We start from the raw sequence: 14,820 nt of genomic DNA, 5'->3' as shown, positions 1-14,820 counted from the left end.
TCTCAAAAAAAGAAAGGAAAAAAAAGAAGAATATCAATTGATCTTTTAAACCTGACATGGCTGCGCGGCACATAAAACATACTTGCATGAAATCCAAAAAACACATCATAAATAAGACAAAGATACAAAAAGAAAGAAACAGGTGTGAGTCCATCGTGTCGACACACAGCTGTACATTCCACATCTCTACCGACAGACTCTAAAACATCCCACAAAAATTTGGCATTAAATTTAATCATTTTCTCAAAACACTTACAGATCGAAGGATGTTCTTGACTGCTAGAGGTGTATATTTTTCATGTGGTACCATTTTCCATAGCAGATCTTGTGACTGATAATCTTGTGGTTCTTTTTGTTACACACACACAAATCATGTTATAATCTAAACAGCCACAGATCAGCCTTGTTAGCATGAGCAGCTCTTGGATAATGGGAATGGCAAACTGCTTTTTGGAGCTGGTTTCTCTGTTTTGACACATGAAACGTGATAGCGAAGCACAAACTGTGTGAGAGCCCTGGTGTAAGAGGTATCAGATGATCACAGATCGCTGATGTCTGTCAGGACGAGCGTTTGATCTTCACTAAAGCACACACATGAAAAGAAAGGTGTAAAATGTGGCCATGGGGATAACTGCAATGACGGCTTCTGAGGCCAGAACAGTCATCAGACACTAAATCACACAACAAGGACCACAAGCGGTTAATCCGTGGCAGGAAACACACTTCGTCCCAGATGAGGGATCTGACCTGCAACCTCTCTGGTTTAACCTTGGCTGAGAGGAATGTCTGATCCAAATGCTCAGCTAGTTTCCTTCAACAGGCTGCAGAAAATATAAAGATCTCTGAATACCAACAATAAGACAGACTTTATAAATATGTTTGACATAAATGAGTAAACTAGCCAAATCCCTAAACCCATTTTCTGGTTGAAGGACGTAGTCTTGCTTCTTCCTCTGCCCAACAACAAATACAAATACAAATCTGAGATAACTTGAATCAAATTTGCTCACAGTTTAGCACCATTTGTTATCGGAAGGTCCTATTGAGACTTCACTGGTACTGTTTACATAGTGACTAACACATTCGTTAACCTTTGTCCACTACAGTTTCCACATTAATCCACAAAATACTCTCCATTGTATTTTTGTTTTATGTAGTTTTTAGAACAAAGACTTTCATTTAGTTAAATAATTTTTTTCATCTTTTTGGCACTGCCTTTCTAGTTTTACACCACATGCTCAGCTTATGATGGTAAATTAGCTTATTTACCTAAAAAATAGTTGACCTTTTTTTCTGAGTATCAGAGAGATCCTAATGATACTGACACAGTTTAACAACTATGGCCATAGACACTGGAAAACTCAACTTATTGACACTAAACCAATTAATGAATTTCATTTTTAGAGCTGTACCTCTTCACACAAATCAGCGATGTATCTATAAACCTCCTGCTACTTCAGGTGAAAGTCTGTTAGCTAATTGCCAAAGTGAGACTGAGATGTTAGTTGTCAAGCTGACACCTAAAATTAGTTGATTTTTTTTGTCTGTGAGTCGCTACCAAGACCTTCAGTGTAAAATGTTACAATTAAAAATTGTGATTTGTGGTCATTTTTACAGCACTGTTGTGTTAGCAGAGATTAGCCGAAATAGTTTTTCATGACATTTCCAGGAAAAGTCAAACATGATACAAGGAACAAGTGATTCGATTATGGTGCTGTGGCCTTGGCGGAGGTTTGGGTTCTCTGAGTGTTTCTAGTTTCCTCAGTCATCAAATCTTTCCTAGTACTAATGCTAAGTTCCATTCACATCAGAAAATAACATAGTACAGCCAGCCACTAGGGGGCCCTCATTCTTTCTTCAACTTCCAGATTCAGGTCCAGTGTCTGGTTATAATATATCTCACTCAATGGATTACACCTTGAGAAAAGGCAGTTTGGTGCATGTCTTTCAGAAAGCAGTGTCTTGTTTAACCTTTAAGTGCAGGGTGATTAAATATGACGTATAGAGCTATGAATAAACACCTCATTAGAAATTCCTTTGTCAGTTCTAGGATTTGCCAAGTTTACAGCTGCCCTCCATCAGACTAATGAGGCAAATGTCAAAGAGAAAGAGCAAGGAAGCTGAATTTAAAACACCTGGACACCAAAAAGGTTCTGGTACGTGTCACCGTGTTTCTGACAGATCTGTGACGAACACATGGTGTGAGATATGAATGAATGAGCATCTGTACGATATCTTCCACTGGGTGATACTTCCTTTGCCAGCTGAGAACCGTCTCTGTGAATTATATGTGGAAAACAACCTATTGGTTGAGATCTGAATCTATAAGAAAGGTAACTAAAGCAAAATATTTCTTCCAATAAGTGACAACAAAGAAGAAAATTTAGAGTTTGTAGCTTCAGTCCTTTGAGGCGCTGTCCAGATTTACAGTTTAAAGCTGAAAAAGTGATAAGCATGCTTTGAGTCTGGGTTGATCTCATGGGGCAAATTTTAAAGCTTCTCGCTGTACTTCAAAGGGAATTAACCCCTTCCATAAAAGCTCAACATCTCAAACAAGATATGTTTGAATCAAACCATTTATGGCCTACATGAAGTCAGAGCAACATCAGAAGGGTTCTGCGTAAGGACACATTAAATTCATGGAATAAAACATAGAAAGAATGATGACCTGTCACTGCGAGTGGGAAGGAAATTAACATAAAACTACAACCGTCTGTGTGAGAGAACAAACAAGTCTGAAAAGAGTTCATATGAGAGTCAAATCCTGCTGTTGTCTGTCTGTGTGGGTTGGGGACATTTTATTCCTTTAAAACGCAAGTCTGAAAAACTGTGACTAAAACTACTGGAATCTGTAACTGCTCTGTGACTACTGTGACTAACAAAGCAATCAATTAATCAGTTGCTTTATATACCTTAAAGTAGGAGTTTTCCAGACTGATACTGTTTTGCCCAATTAGAAAACACCATTCTTTGAGATAACTATTTAAAATAGATTGAAAAGTAGGTCAGTAAGTCAAAAGTTTATATTTTCTGTGCAGCTTTGCCTCCTGGCGATAGCTCAGCATTGAGCTTTATCAAATAATCAGACCTTAGCAAGAAAAACAACCTCGCAGATACGCATACAGAAGCCGGAAAATCAAAACATCAAACATCGCCGTGTTTGTGTTGGCTGAGCTAAACTGAGGCGAGTCTTGTTAATAACACCGATCGTCTAAATGCCTCCATTATGGCTGAAGGTTCGCTGCGGCCATAAAAGGTTTTCACACTTTTCCTCCTCCTGATAAAAAGCAGAACTTATCTGGATTGTCGTTTTTCTGCTTCCTGCTACACAACTTCTGTGTGTGCACTGCAAAATCTATAGAAGACCAGAACATTTACTGAAATGAAAATGTGGAAAAAAAGTCAGAGAAATAATAATAAAAAAATAACACTGAGTGCAACTAATATTATAAACTAAAAAGCCTTTCATCATGAATAATCTTAAAAAGGTCTGTTTTGGGTGCTTGTATTAGCTCGGAGTCTTATCTTTCGATGACCAGTAAAAAAAAAACAAAAAACAAACAGATTCTTGTCTGATTGTGATCTGCAACACACCAATTGTAACAGGTCAAGAATAAAAAAAGCTAATTATGGTTACCAGCAAAGCAATTAGTGCATTCCTGTTTGTGTTAAAAAGGTTCCCTTACTGCAGATTTTGATCAAACAACTTGTAACCCAGCATGTCAAAATAAAAGCTCAGGCTAACAGAACTAACACTACAGTTCAGATCTTTTGAAGGAGAGTTTTGAGGAATTTGTCATTACATGGTTATTTACAAGAAAACCTTTGGTTACTGACAGAGCACATAATGGCAGCAGCAGCTAGCTGTAGCCTCTGGCTCATCAGTCTGGTCATAATTAAACTCCATTTCTCTAAACTGAGGTTGTTCAAGGAGGTATGTACAACAGGTAATACATTAATTGTTCACAATCTTTCAGATGACCCCTTTTCAATAGATTTAACTAAAGAGCTTAAGTGTTACTTTTAATAAAAGTAAAAAAATCTATAAATCAGTGGCTTTTTCTAACACAAACTAAAGATCAAATTCTGTAAAATGGTATGCACTCACTCAAAATGAAGCTGATAACTTAAGTACCACTGAAATGTTACTTCACTTCCTACTATAATGCTTCATCACTGATATGTATAGACTTTAAAATCTTTTGGAGTGTCTATTTGCTGATCATTTTTTCTCTTTTGGGCACAATTTGGTAGAAAAAAAAGTGGCATGTTTATTTCTAAAGATAAAAAAACAAAAATTAAGTTCTTTTTTCCTGTGCTCATGTCTTGATCCAGATAAATAACGATTTTTAATGATCACAACACACCATCCTTCAAAAGAAACAGACTGAAATTAAAGAAGGGCAGTTTTGAAAGGGAAGTGCAGGGTCAGAGGGTTAGGGTCACTCTGTGGGGCGCAGGACATGACTTTAAATGAGAACATGAAATAGAGTAAAGGGACCTGAAAAAGGGAGCGGAGCAGAAACTCCCAAAGTGTTCCTGTGGCTGAGCTCCAGCGTAAACATGGCTCTGGTTTCTGCCCTCGGGCTGACAAACCTCAACCTTCTGTCTCCGTAACCGGCCTCAGGTCATAGAGGGACTCCAGTCTATTTCCCTGCGGGCTACTCTTCTAATCAGGGCTTCCTGCTACAAACTGAGCTAAATTAACCTGGGATTAGACACATTTCTGCGCTGGACTCTGATGAAACCAGACCGACCTGTCAGACTGTGTAACGTTGATGGTCCTGCTGCTCACTAACAAGATGAGTGATGGCACCCAGATGGGGAGAATCATTCAGTTACATAAAAACTTGAGGCATCTGAGAACATCGCTGTTTGTTGTTCCTCATCTGCTGATGAGTCAGAACAGGAGGAACATCTTGTGAAATGAGAACTGACTAAAAGTGATTGGGTTTGACTGATTTTTAGAGGTAACAATGATCACCGTACTATAAGCGATCAGCAACACAAAAAGACCAGTGAAGGATGTGCCAGAACATAGATGAAGCAGTTCTTGTTGTGGCACAGGCCCTGTTCAGACCTGGCACTATATATTCATCTTGGGTGATTCGATTGCAAGTGGTCAGCTATGATTTAGAGCATTCACACCTGGCAGTGAATCTGTACCACAAATGGATGTCAGTCACATGCTCTGTACACAGAATATTCCCAGCGGTGACGGTTCGAATCTCTTTAATCATCCAACCAATGACCAGTTTTTTTTTTTTTTTTTAAATTATTCAAACCTCAAGACATTCAGGTAATAACTCTGCTGCTTAAATGGGGTCATGTCAGTTTGGTAGGAAGTTCTGCACCGAGGCTCAGGATGTACGATGTTCAGGCTACCAAACATATGCTGATAAACGGGGTCCAGACCACCTCTGAAGGGGGTTAAGTGAAAACATTACAGATGTGCATCGAGGCAATTCACAACAGTATTTAGCTCTATTTGATAGCTAAAGATGGATTTTACCACTAGGTGTGAATGTGGTCAAAAATTTATTATTGAACTCATTGCGTCATTTAAGGAAAAAAATCTAGAGATTGACAAAAAGATCAAGGGTAATTCTTTTGGCTCCCTTAATACCTGCCTCAAGTTTCATGGCAATTCACAAAATCGCTGTTGGAACGTAACTCTCTGAGCCAAAGTGGGAACAGACCTCTAAAGACAGGCGGAATATGAGCGAGAGAAAGAGAAAGGCAACTGGACACGGCCATGTTATCACAAAGTAAGCATTTAATTTTGTTAACATTCTTCCCATGACAAGAAATAATTCAGTGGAATCAATTAAAACCACAGCTGGGATGGAAAGTAATTATCTTTGACTCGCTTCCAGGAGAAAAAAAAATGTGCAAGGCACAACAATGAGATCAGCGACTGCGCTGTCTAGTTCTCAAACCGTCTGCATGATATGACAAGATAAAACCTTTTAACATGCAGCCCTGATGAGTAAAACTCAAACAGATGAGCGGAGAAATATAATGGAAGCGGGCACCTGTTGAATCAAAGACTAAGTAAGGAAATCCAGTCGTTTTGGTGAGAAATGAGTATGTATGCTCTTTCTGTAAACACAGCTGAAACAATCCTTCCCTCTGAGCTCACTGGGGAAGACTCACCTCTGCTGAGGAGAGACAGACCTGGGATGCATGTGACTGAGAAGGGTACGAGGAAGAGGAGGGACACATGAAGAGGACAAGCTGGGGAGAGGAGGAAGGATGGCCTGTCTGCCAAGTCTCCTGTTCCAAGGAAGAAAAGGACAGAGCAAGGGGACAGAATACTGCAGAGATAAAAACCAGGGGAGGAATGAGGCTATAAAAGGAAGCGAGGGACAGTGGAGCACGGAAAGACTTGAAGCTTGGGAGGACGGAGACTTTGGAATTCCTTAAACAACCTGATGGGACCCCAGTGTCCCTCCATTAATCACTATGACATAAAGTAAGGGCAAAGGCTGGGGGCGGATGTACTGTATATGCGGTATTTAGGGATTTTCCAAAGAGAGTGATCATAACTTGACATTCAATCCAAGTCACATAAAACTTCCCATGCAGGCTTTTCTCATACAAAACTGCAGAGCTGCATTAATAAATAAACAGTGACTAAACCAAACATCAAAATACACCAACTAACTACTTTGCTATTTTTGAATAAAAAAAATAATCCAAATATCCCAAGCAATCATGTCATTAAAACCCTTGAAAAGGCACTGATATAAAAGGTCTTTAAAAAACAAAAATCTAATCAGAGCAACATTACACTTTAAAGTTATGGGTGGATTTTCACACACATTTATAACTGCTGTCTGGTCAAAAACTCCAAATAATGACCTCCTACAGTCTTTTTAGTCTCTTCATTTTGACTCGGTTACAAAATGACATGCATTGCTCTGAAACACATAGCTGCAAAGAATCACGGGACAAAATAATCATGGTTCAGTGTTTCTGATGTTAAAGGAGGTAATAAAAGAAGCAATGAAGCTACTTTTGTTGGCATTTTAGAGAATTTTACCAGTCATTATCTAACTGCTATTGAGATACTTCAAGGTAAATTAATTTAGTTAAGAACCTTCCTGAACAAACAACAACAAAAAAGATCTTTGTGATCTTGTAACCTTTCTGAAATTACATTTAACTGTTTTTGATCTAGAAAGTAACAGTAATGTAATCAAGGAAAATGGGATCTGAAACAAGATGATGCAAATGATTTTAATTTAAAGCATCAAGTCAAATGGTCAAACACTGAAGTTGATAAAAGTTAAAAACTTACAAACAAGCTTCAGTCAGCTCTTTTTCATTTTTGCATGCTTTGTTTTTGCTTAAAAGCTCAATAGGACCAAGCTTGCACTATGAATAATGTGCTGTTCTGTAAAATCTGGAGCACCAGAACTATGTGGGGTCCTGCAGGGTTGTAAAAAAAACCTCTGACACATTTAACCCCAACCCTCTTCCTTTTCCTGTTTAGAGAGCTTCTTTGTAAAACAGTGTTTTTTTATAATTCTGCATGCATGTTTTCCATAAAGGAGGACTTCATTAAATCCACACACTTAAAACACAGCTCAGAGTAGCTGCATGCAAGCTGCATGCAAGGAAGAAAATGAGGTGAACATATCCTACCAACAATCTTATAGTAAATCATAGGAGGTGTTGGGATTTTACCCTTCTGTGTTTAACAGGTTTCATCTTTGAATTCTGGTTTGAGAAGGATATTTGTCCAGCAGTGGGGCTTGCAGCCAACTGCAACAAGCCTTTCCTCCCACTTACAATGCAGAACTGCAGAGACTAATCAAACAATCAGTACCACAAAGTCACGTTTTACCAGGCAAAAAAAACTTCAGAGGAAATGCTTCCTTCAAACAAACGGCTCACATAATGTACATCCCTTCGCACACGAACACGCTTATCTACAGACGCAGACGCAACACAGCAAAAATGCAGAAAGGTCACAGGGTCTGTCTCTAAGGTATGGCCAACACCTCAGTGGAAACAATTTGCCCCCATCAGTCCTTGCAGCTAGACAACGCACACATTTATACACTCACACACACGTACACATCAGTGACAGGGAAGCCCCGCGCTTCTCATCCGAGGCTGCCGCTTCCTGCATAACAGCACAATGGCTTTTTCCCCTGATTGTCACAGTCATTATTTTGGCAGTGGATGTTCTGGACATTTTTCTACCCTTATCATCGGCAGACATCTTCCCCTCGCCCTGGACACACACCTTCCTTGCCGATAAAACAATCACACTCGAGAGATCAGCTTTCCATTTGGCGACCCCCATCACGTGCACATCCCTCAGAGACACGTTCACACCTTTCCTCACAGGGCTTCAAAGTAATGTGAGCCGTAATTCTTCACGTTTTATTCCTCTGTTTACCATTTTTTCTTACGGTTATTTAAATTAAAGTCAACTGGACTTTGTTTGTTTTGCGATGGGAAACCAAGCCAAACATGCAGACGCAGGAACAACATCCATCACAATCATCTGCTCTAAGAGGAGAGGCTAATTGTTAAAGCAGACGTTGCTGCTGGGCTTCCAGGTAGACAACTGCAGCCAAAAAATGTCTCGTCTACAGTCACAGATTTCCACACATCCTCTGCCAGGATCGCCCCCCTGCTCCAAATCCACCGAGCTCACACACATCTTGAAATTTATTCTTAAACACATGAGAATCAAAGCTGCTCAAAGGGACCTATACGAAACATCCTGTTAACATTATTCCTTCCTTCCTCCGCCAACAGACACTGATAAACAATATTCCTTGTGCACGGTCGATGTGTGTGAATTGGGGGTGGCGGCTGCATACATCCAGAAAAGTGGGTTATTTGGCTTTCATGAGTCTGAGAGTTCAGTATGGCAGCTCCACAAAGACACACAGCAGGAAAGTAGTGAAATAGAAACTGTGACCCCCTGGAGTTGGAGCAGGTTAAAAAACATCAACTCACTTCAAACAAACATCAAAACAAAGAAGGATCTAATCACAGCAGATACCAAAAAACTGAGCAAGAAAACATTCATTGTGTTGCATTCAGTTAAAACACTGGACACTAGGTGTGTAGGGAATGAATTAAAAGAAAAAAATTTAGGCAATCAACAGAAAAATATTTAGTTTGGTCATGAAAGTCATAAATTCAGATTGTATTGACCTCTTGGCAATATTTCTGATCTTTAACTGAAGCATTTCTGTGAAGATACAGTAACAAGCACTATTTTCATGTATTTTTTGGACTACCTGAGGTGAGAAAAAGCCAAATGTTTGAACTCATCTTTGATACTCTTTTAAACCATTTATGCCACCTTCTTTGATTTGGTTTGTGGCAATCTATGAAAGCAGTTTCCTTCAAAAAACAATTAAAACCAATCAGCTCAAGTTCTTATTCATTCCCACCTCAGTTACATGATTCAGCAAGGATATATGAAAAAAAGCTGTGGTAGATCGATGGTCACAGCCGCGGTGTTGTAATCCTGAGGCTGTGGATTCAAGCCTCAGTTGACTCACAAAGGGCATCTAACATGAAACAGTTACCAAATCTTTCATGCAAGTTTGCTCGTTGTGGCGACCCCTGCAGAAGGGAGCAGCCAAAAGAAGAACAAGAAGTATAAATCATAATCACACATGTTTAAGCCAAGGATGAAAATTGTTTCCATCTTCTTGTGTCTTTCATTTTTGACATGTAATGTTGCACGTTGTAATTTCTTATACAACTGGATTGTTGTTGAATGGCAACACCTTGAAGCCAAAGAAAAACTTCCCAAAGGGAGAAAAATAAGTTTCTTTGACTCAGTCAGTTTTACAGATATTGAGCTAAAATGTGGTGAGGTAGTAACTGAGAGTCATCCCCAGCACATAGTTTGAGTTCAGACAGATTATTCAAGATCTTTGTTTAGGAGTTTGGCAGTATGCTAACAAATTAAACTAACAGATCAAACAAGATCTCACAATATTGTGTGAGATGACATGTGATGGTTTTTTCACGATTTGACCAAAACAGTCAAAACTCTGTCTTTTTTCAAGAGAAAAAGATGATCTTTGTTTAAAACGTTCGCAAGAAACATTGGCATAATATGCATTCCCTAATGGAATGCTAGATCTTTAATTTGATTTGATGCTTTGGGTTAAAAACTCTTACCTGCATATTTACACCATATCATGCCCAAGTTACCCTACAATGGTAGATTTTTCACTAAGCATGGCATTAGGGATGGCTGTAACATTTGCTGTGCTTTACTTTTCTAGCATTTAAAGTCTTCATCGCAGACGTTTAACTGCTGACACAGGGGCTTAAAGCAATCAAAGGTATGTGAGATATGTGCAAATCAGAAATAAATTGTCACATGAAGAACATGTTGACGACTGCAGCGTAAATAAGCAGAGGAATTCCAAACGTAAATCAGGCCAAGGTGATGGATGGTGGGAAACAGTTGCACGACGGTTTGGTTCAAAGAACTGAAGGAGTCCCATGAGTCAGATTTAAATGTGATAATAAACAAAAACATATTTTTCCAAATAGGACGCAGATGAATGCAGAAATTATGAGTCAGATACGGCTGAAAAGAGTTGACAAGTTGTTTCTGTAAACATGTTTTTTAAGTATAAAATGTCTTCAAGCGCATCGTTACCTACGACCTTACTCCATCAGGCTCTCTGCGATGCTTAAAGATGAGAATGTTCCACTGAAAAATCAAACCCTGGCTGTACATCATTCCAAGAAATGCAAGCTATTTTAAGCTGTTTGCACAATAAATGTGAGATGTTTCTCTGTTTGCCAGATAACTCGCCTGTGATAAGTACACAGGTTGTTCAAACTAAATTTAACCTTCGGTATCGCTGCCGTGGGGAGAGGCTCCACAATACACAGAGGAGCTCACAGCGTCACACGCTTTTCATCAAGCACTGACCAAATCTGATAAGAGCTTGAGACAACAGAACCTTTTCATCAGACTCAAAAAAACAACAACCCAAACTTCCAATCACAGTGCCTCAGGGATGACATTAAATATCTTGGAGCACCACCGAACATCTGACGTCCGGCACAAGCTGAAAGAAGCAGAACAGCAAAACAGATTCACGAGGTGCTCGCTGACTAACAAGGAGAACAAGAGGACCCTGCGCCACAGAGCAAAGAAAAGACAGAAATCAGAAATCTTAATAAAATAGTCATAAATAATGTATTTCTCCCAGATTAGATGTCAGACACCTTTACTATGTGGAGCTGTAATCAAATCAGTGCAGCAGAACTTTTCTTCAAAAGATCTGATCTGTCCCTTTGAAGATATATATTTTTTAAGTGAACCAATTCCTTTAACTTTACATAAGACATATACAGTATTACCATTTAGTTTCAGTTAATTAACACATATTTTTCTTTCTGGCCTTAAAGCAAATGGTTACGATTCATTTATTTATTCCCAGAGTGAACTTCAGTTATCTCGCACAACTGCTGCAATCATCACAATTAATTCAGCATTATACACGGAGAGTCATTATCATTTGCAAATACAGATGTGATGATGTCATTTTGGTCCTTTCATTAACAATAATGATTACAGAAAATGGTACTTGGATGTTTTTTTTTTTAAGGCGGAGCAGTGGAGTCTCTCACAGTGAGAAGGCCTCGGGTTCAAATCTCAGCCGGGATCTTTCTAAGTGAAATTTGCATGTTTGGGTTACTCCAATTTCCTCTCACTCCTCCTCAACATGCTAGTTTGGTTAAAGGCATCTTCTGCTCATTTTTGAAGTGAAGTTTTGTCGAATAGTTATCAAAAGGCATAGCTGGCATTCCTTCTCAAAAATAGCACACTTGTGTGAAAGAACGCTACATAAGCAAATATTACGCCTCTACATTTTTGCACAAAACTGTTTAGTTTGATGCTGTTTTCTCAACCAAACTTCATTGTTACTATGCAAATGTATGTGTGCTGAGCCTAGACTGTGTATATCACCCTAATGGTGCTCAGTCAAAAATTTACTCAACTCCAGGTCAGGCTGATACATTCGGCAGCATCAGGACACAGACATTAACACAGTTTGTGCTCAGCTCACATACATTAATGTAATAACACAGACGCTGTTTGGTTGAGGAAACAACTACAAACTAAACAACCGGCATAATCTAAAATAGTCGAGGTTTAATATTACCTAAAGTAGCGTTCTTTCATGCCTGTATGTTGGTTTTGAGAAAGACTTGTTTTATAAGAGTGAAGAATGATTAAAAACTGGCTGGCGATTAGCCTAGCCTAGATGAAGACTTCTGCCCTTTTCTTCAAACGCTGTACTCTATAAAGGTACTATTTGACAGAACATCCCTTCAAAAATGACCAGATTATCCCTTTAACTGGTGATCTGTGCAGCCTGTACCCCACTTCTCATCTCATCCCCCACAAACTCAGGTATGTAAAGTCAGCGAGCAAAGAAAAGCCTCTTTTATTTCCTTCTTTCTTTCTACATTAAAGTGAAACGAATACTCTCAAAACTCAACAACTTCTCCTGCAGCAGGCTGAGGTCATGACCCCACCCCTCAATGGCAGGTCAAAGGGTCAGATGGGACACAACTTCAACCGACTCCAGTGTCCCATTTCGGTTTAGTTCTTTTGGCAAAAATAAAACACCACAAATGTACCAATTTCTGCAACAAAAAAAAAGGCTTCAGCATGACTCAGAGACTCAGGAACTGCTTTGACATTTGTTGATAAGTTCTTGCACCAGCATGCAAAACCCCCAAGAACCCCTCCCACTGAAGGAGCAACCAAGACACTCCCACTGCTCTGAGATCTGCATGGAACCAACCAAGACTGTCCCAACCCGGAGACACGAGGTTTGATTTTTATGCCTTTTTGTCAGTAAGTTTTAAGGCAAAAACAGATAAAAACAGATAAAACTTACAGCGCGCACTCCGGAGGCAAGGATGGTGATGGAGAGGCACAGAAGCAGCAGCCTGTTGATGAGGATTCAGTTATAAACCTCCTAATAAATCAATAAATCATTTGGAACATAAATTGTGCCTTTTAAACCATGATCACGATGATGCTACCTCAGATGTGTCTGTCCTCTGTTGCGCTGCGCCTGCATGGTCCAAAAGCGCACACGGTCCACAAACTCACACCGCTTCTTCACTTTTTACAGCATGACTTAACCCGACCTGAGGCAGACCGAGCAGTGTTAAGACAGAAAGCACGCAAACATGCAGGTATTGCTTTGCTTTTGGCAGTATTATATTAATTTTGGAAGCGGTTTAGTTAAAAAAAAGACGCACAACTTACAGTCTCCAACAGTCACACCCGCAGCGGTGAAGTGGAGGAAAAGAGATGCTCTGGAGGGGAAAAAAAAGTTACACAACCGTCACCTGCTGGACCAAAAAACTGCAACTAAATCACATCCAAAAGCACAAAAGTGTCCCGAGCTCCCCTCTTCCTTACCGAGAAAAGTCTAAATGTTTGTAACAACACGCTTGGAGGCTGTTTGCCTGGGCGAGGGTGGTCTTTTGGGGGGAGGTGGGGGGTGTGGTGCAGCAGAAACAAGACTCAAGCTGCATTGATCAGAACTTCACACACTCTCGGACAAAGATGCAGCCCAAGGTGCTCGTGCTGCGCCGATAAACCAGAGCCGAGCTGACCGGAGGACGGAGGACGAGGAGCGGGCTTCTAAGTTCCCACTGCGCACCGTCACCATGCTGTTCCCGTCCGGCGCGCTCCTGCTGCTGCTGGCGGCTTTCTGCTCAGACCTGGACCTGACAGGGGCTGAGGTAAGTGCGGAAAAAGCTCTCCAATCTTTCTGACTGAAGTCTCAAACAAACACGTGCGCTAAAAATCATTTGTCAGCCTCTAATTCGTAATTTTATATATATGCATTTAATAATAAACTATCGCTCTGACTGATAATTCATGCGCTCTTGCGGTTCAGTCCGTTTATGTGCTTAATTATCACTGGAAACAACCACGGTGCCTGATTTTTGTACTTTTAAGCGTGTCTCAATTTTATTTCCAGTGTGCTAAAGTTGCACTGTTTGGGACATGCTGCTCTGAAACTTTCTGCCTCCTCCACCTCTGTTGGAGAGGAGCTGAGAAAAGGAGGAGGGAAGAGGGTGGGGCACATGCGCCTACAGTAGCTGGAGACTATGTGTGTGTCTCTGTGTGTGCGCGCGCGCGCGTGTGTGCTGCTACATGCAGAAGTCTCTGGAAAAGTCATAAGAGATGTGTTTTGTAGTTATTCACTGGTATGTTGAGTTAAAGCAATAAGTACAGTTTTATTTCTCTAATGGTCTGATTCCACAGCCCAGAGAATTAGAGAAGTATTTTCTCTGTTAGTCTGTGTTACTGTCAGTGAGGCTGACTTTAAACTCAAATAAATAAAATAAGTGCTTTGGGAATAACTAAAAGTCAGATGGCTAACTCTTATTGGGGGTTAGAAGATCAGATTTTGATGCTTGACCTGTCTGCAATTAATATTTGACCTTTTGTAGATAGTTCTTTGAGGAGCCTCAGTTTGAAGAAATAAAGTCTCGATCAGTCATAAAGGCTAGTTCAAGCAAACCCAAAAACTAAGCGGACGTTAGAAACAAATGCAAATGCCATTTTAAAAACTTTTACATTATAGTAACACAGTTTAGAATTAAATAGTAATTTGGATACTTAATTAGCAGCAGCTAGGTGTGGCTGGTAAACTTTGGGTGAGATATAATAATATTTCTGCTAGAATAACCATGTAATGCAAATTAATATTAATTTAAAGGATTATAATAGTCTCTGTATGAACTGCTGTGAAGCTGGCCTCACTCGGACTACCT

General features: G+C 39.9%; 2 protein-coding genes across 5 annotated transcripts in view; one reads left to right on the top strand and one right to left on the bottom strand.

Moving 5' to 3' along the window:
• Window positions 1-13,594, bottom strand: part of col4a2 (collagen, type IV, alpha 2) — a 53,554-nt gene extending 39,960 nt beyond the window's left edge. For 2 of the 3 annotated variants that reach the window (XM_017410228.2, XM_017410232.2), the window contains exons 1-3: window positions 13,298-13,447; window positions 13,069-13,176; window positions 12,921-12,972 (exon numbers count right to left, since the gene is read on the bottom strand). In XM_017410228.2, coding sequence (XP_017265717.1) covers window positions 12,921-12,972; window positions 13,069-13,106 — 90 coding nt within the window. In that variant the 5' untranslated portion in view covers window positions 13,107-13,176; window positions 13,298-13,447. The other variant, XM_017410229.3, reaches the window with a different exon arrangement.
• A 51-nt stretch (window positions 13,595-13,645) lies between these two features.
• The window catches only part of col4a1 (collagen, type IV, alpha 1), a 39,507-nt gene continuing 38,332 nt past the window's right edge, over window positions 13,646-14,820 (top strand). For both annotated transcript variants that reach the window (XM_017410233.3, XM_037976302.1), the window contains exon 1: window positions 13,646-13,779. In XM_017410233.3, coding sequence (XP_017265722.1) covers window positions 13,705-13,779 — 75 coding nt within the window. In that variant the 5' untranslated portion in view covers window positions 13,646-13,704. The remainder of the gene's footprint in view (window positions 13,780-14,820) is intronic.

Source organism: Kryptolebias marmoratus, linkage group LG6, assembly GCF_001649575.2.
Source record: "Kryptolebias marmoratus isolate JLee-2015 linkage group LG6, ASM164957v2, whole genome shotgun sequence".
Taxonomy (NCBI): Eukaryota; Metazoa; Chordata; class Actinopteri; order Cyprinodontiformes; family Rivulidae; genus Kryptolebias; species Kryptolebias marmoratus.
This window is presented reverse-complemented; position numbering and strand designations above follow the sequence as displayed.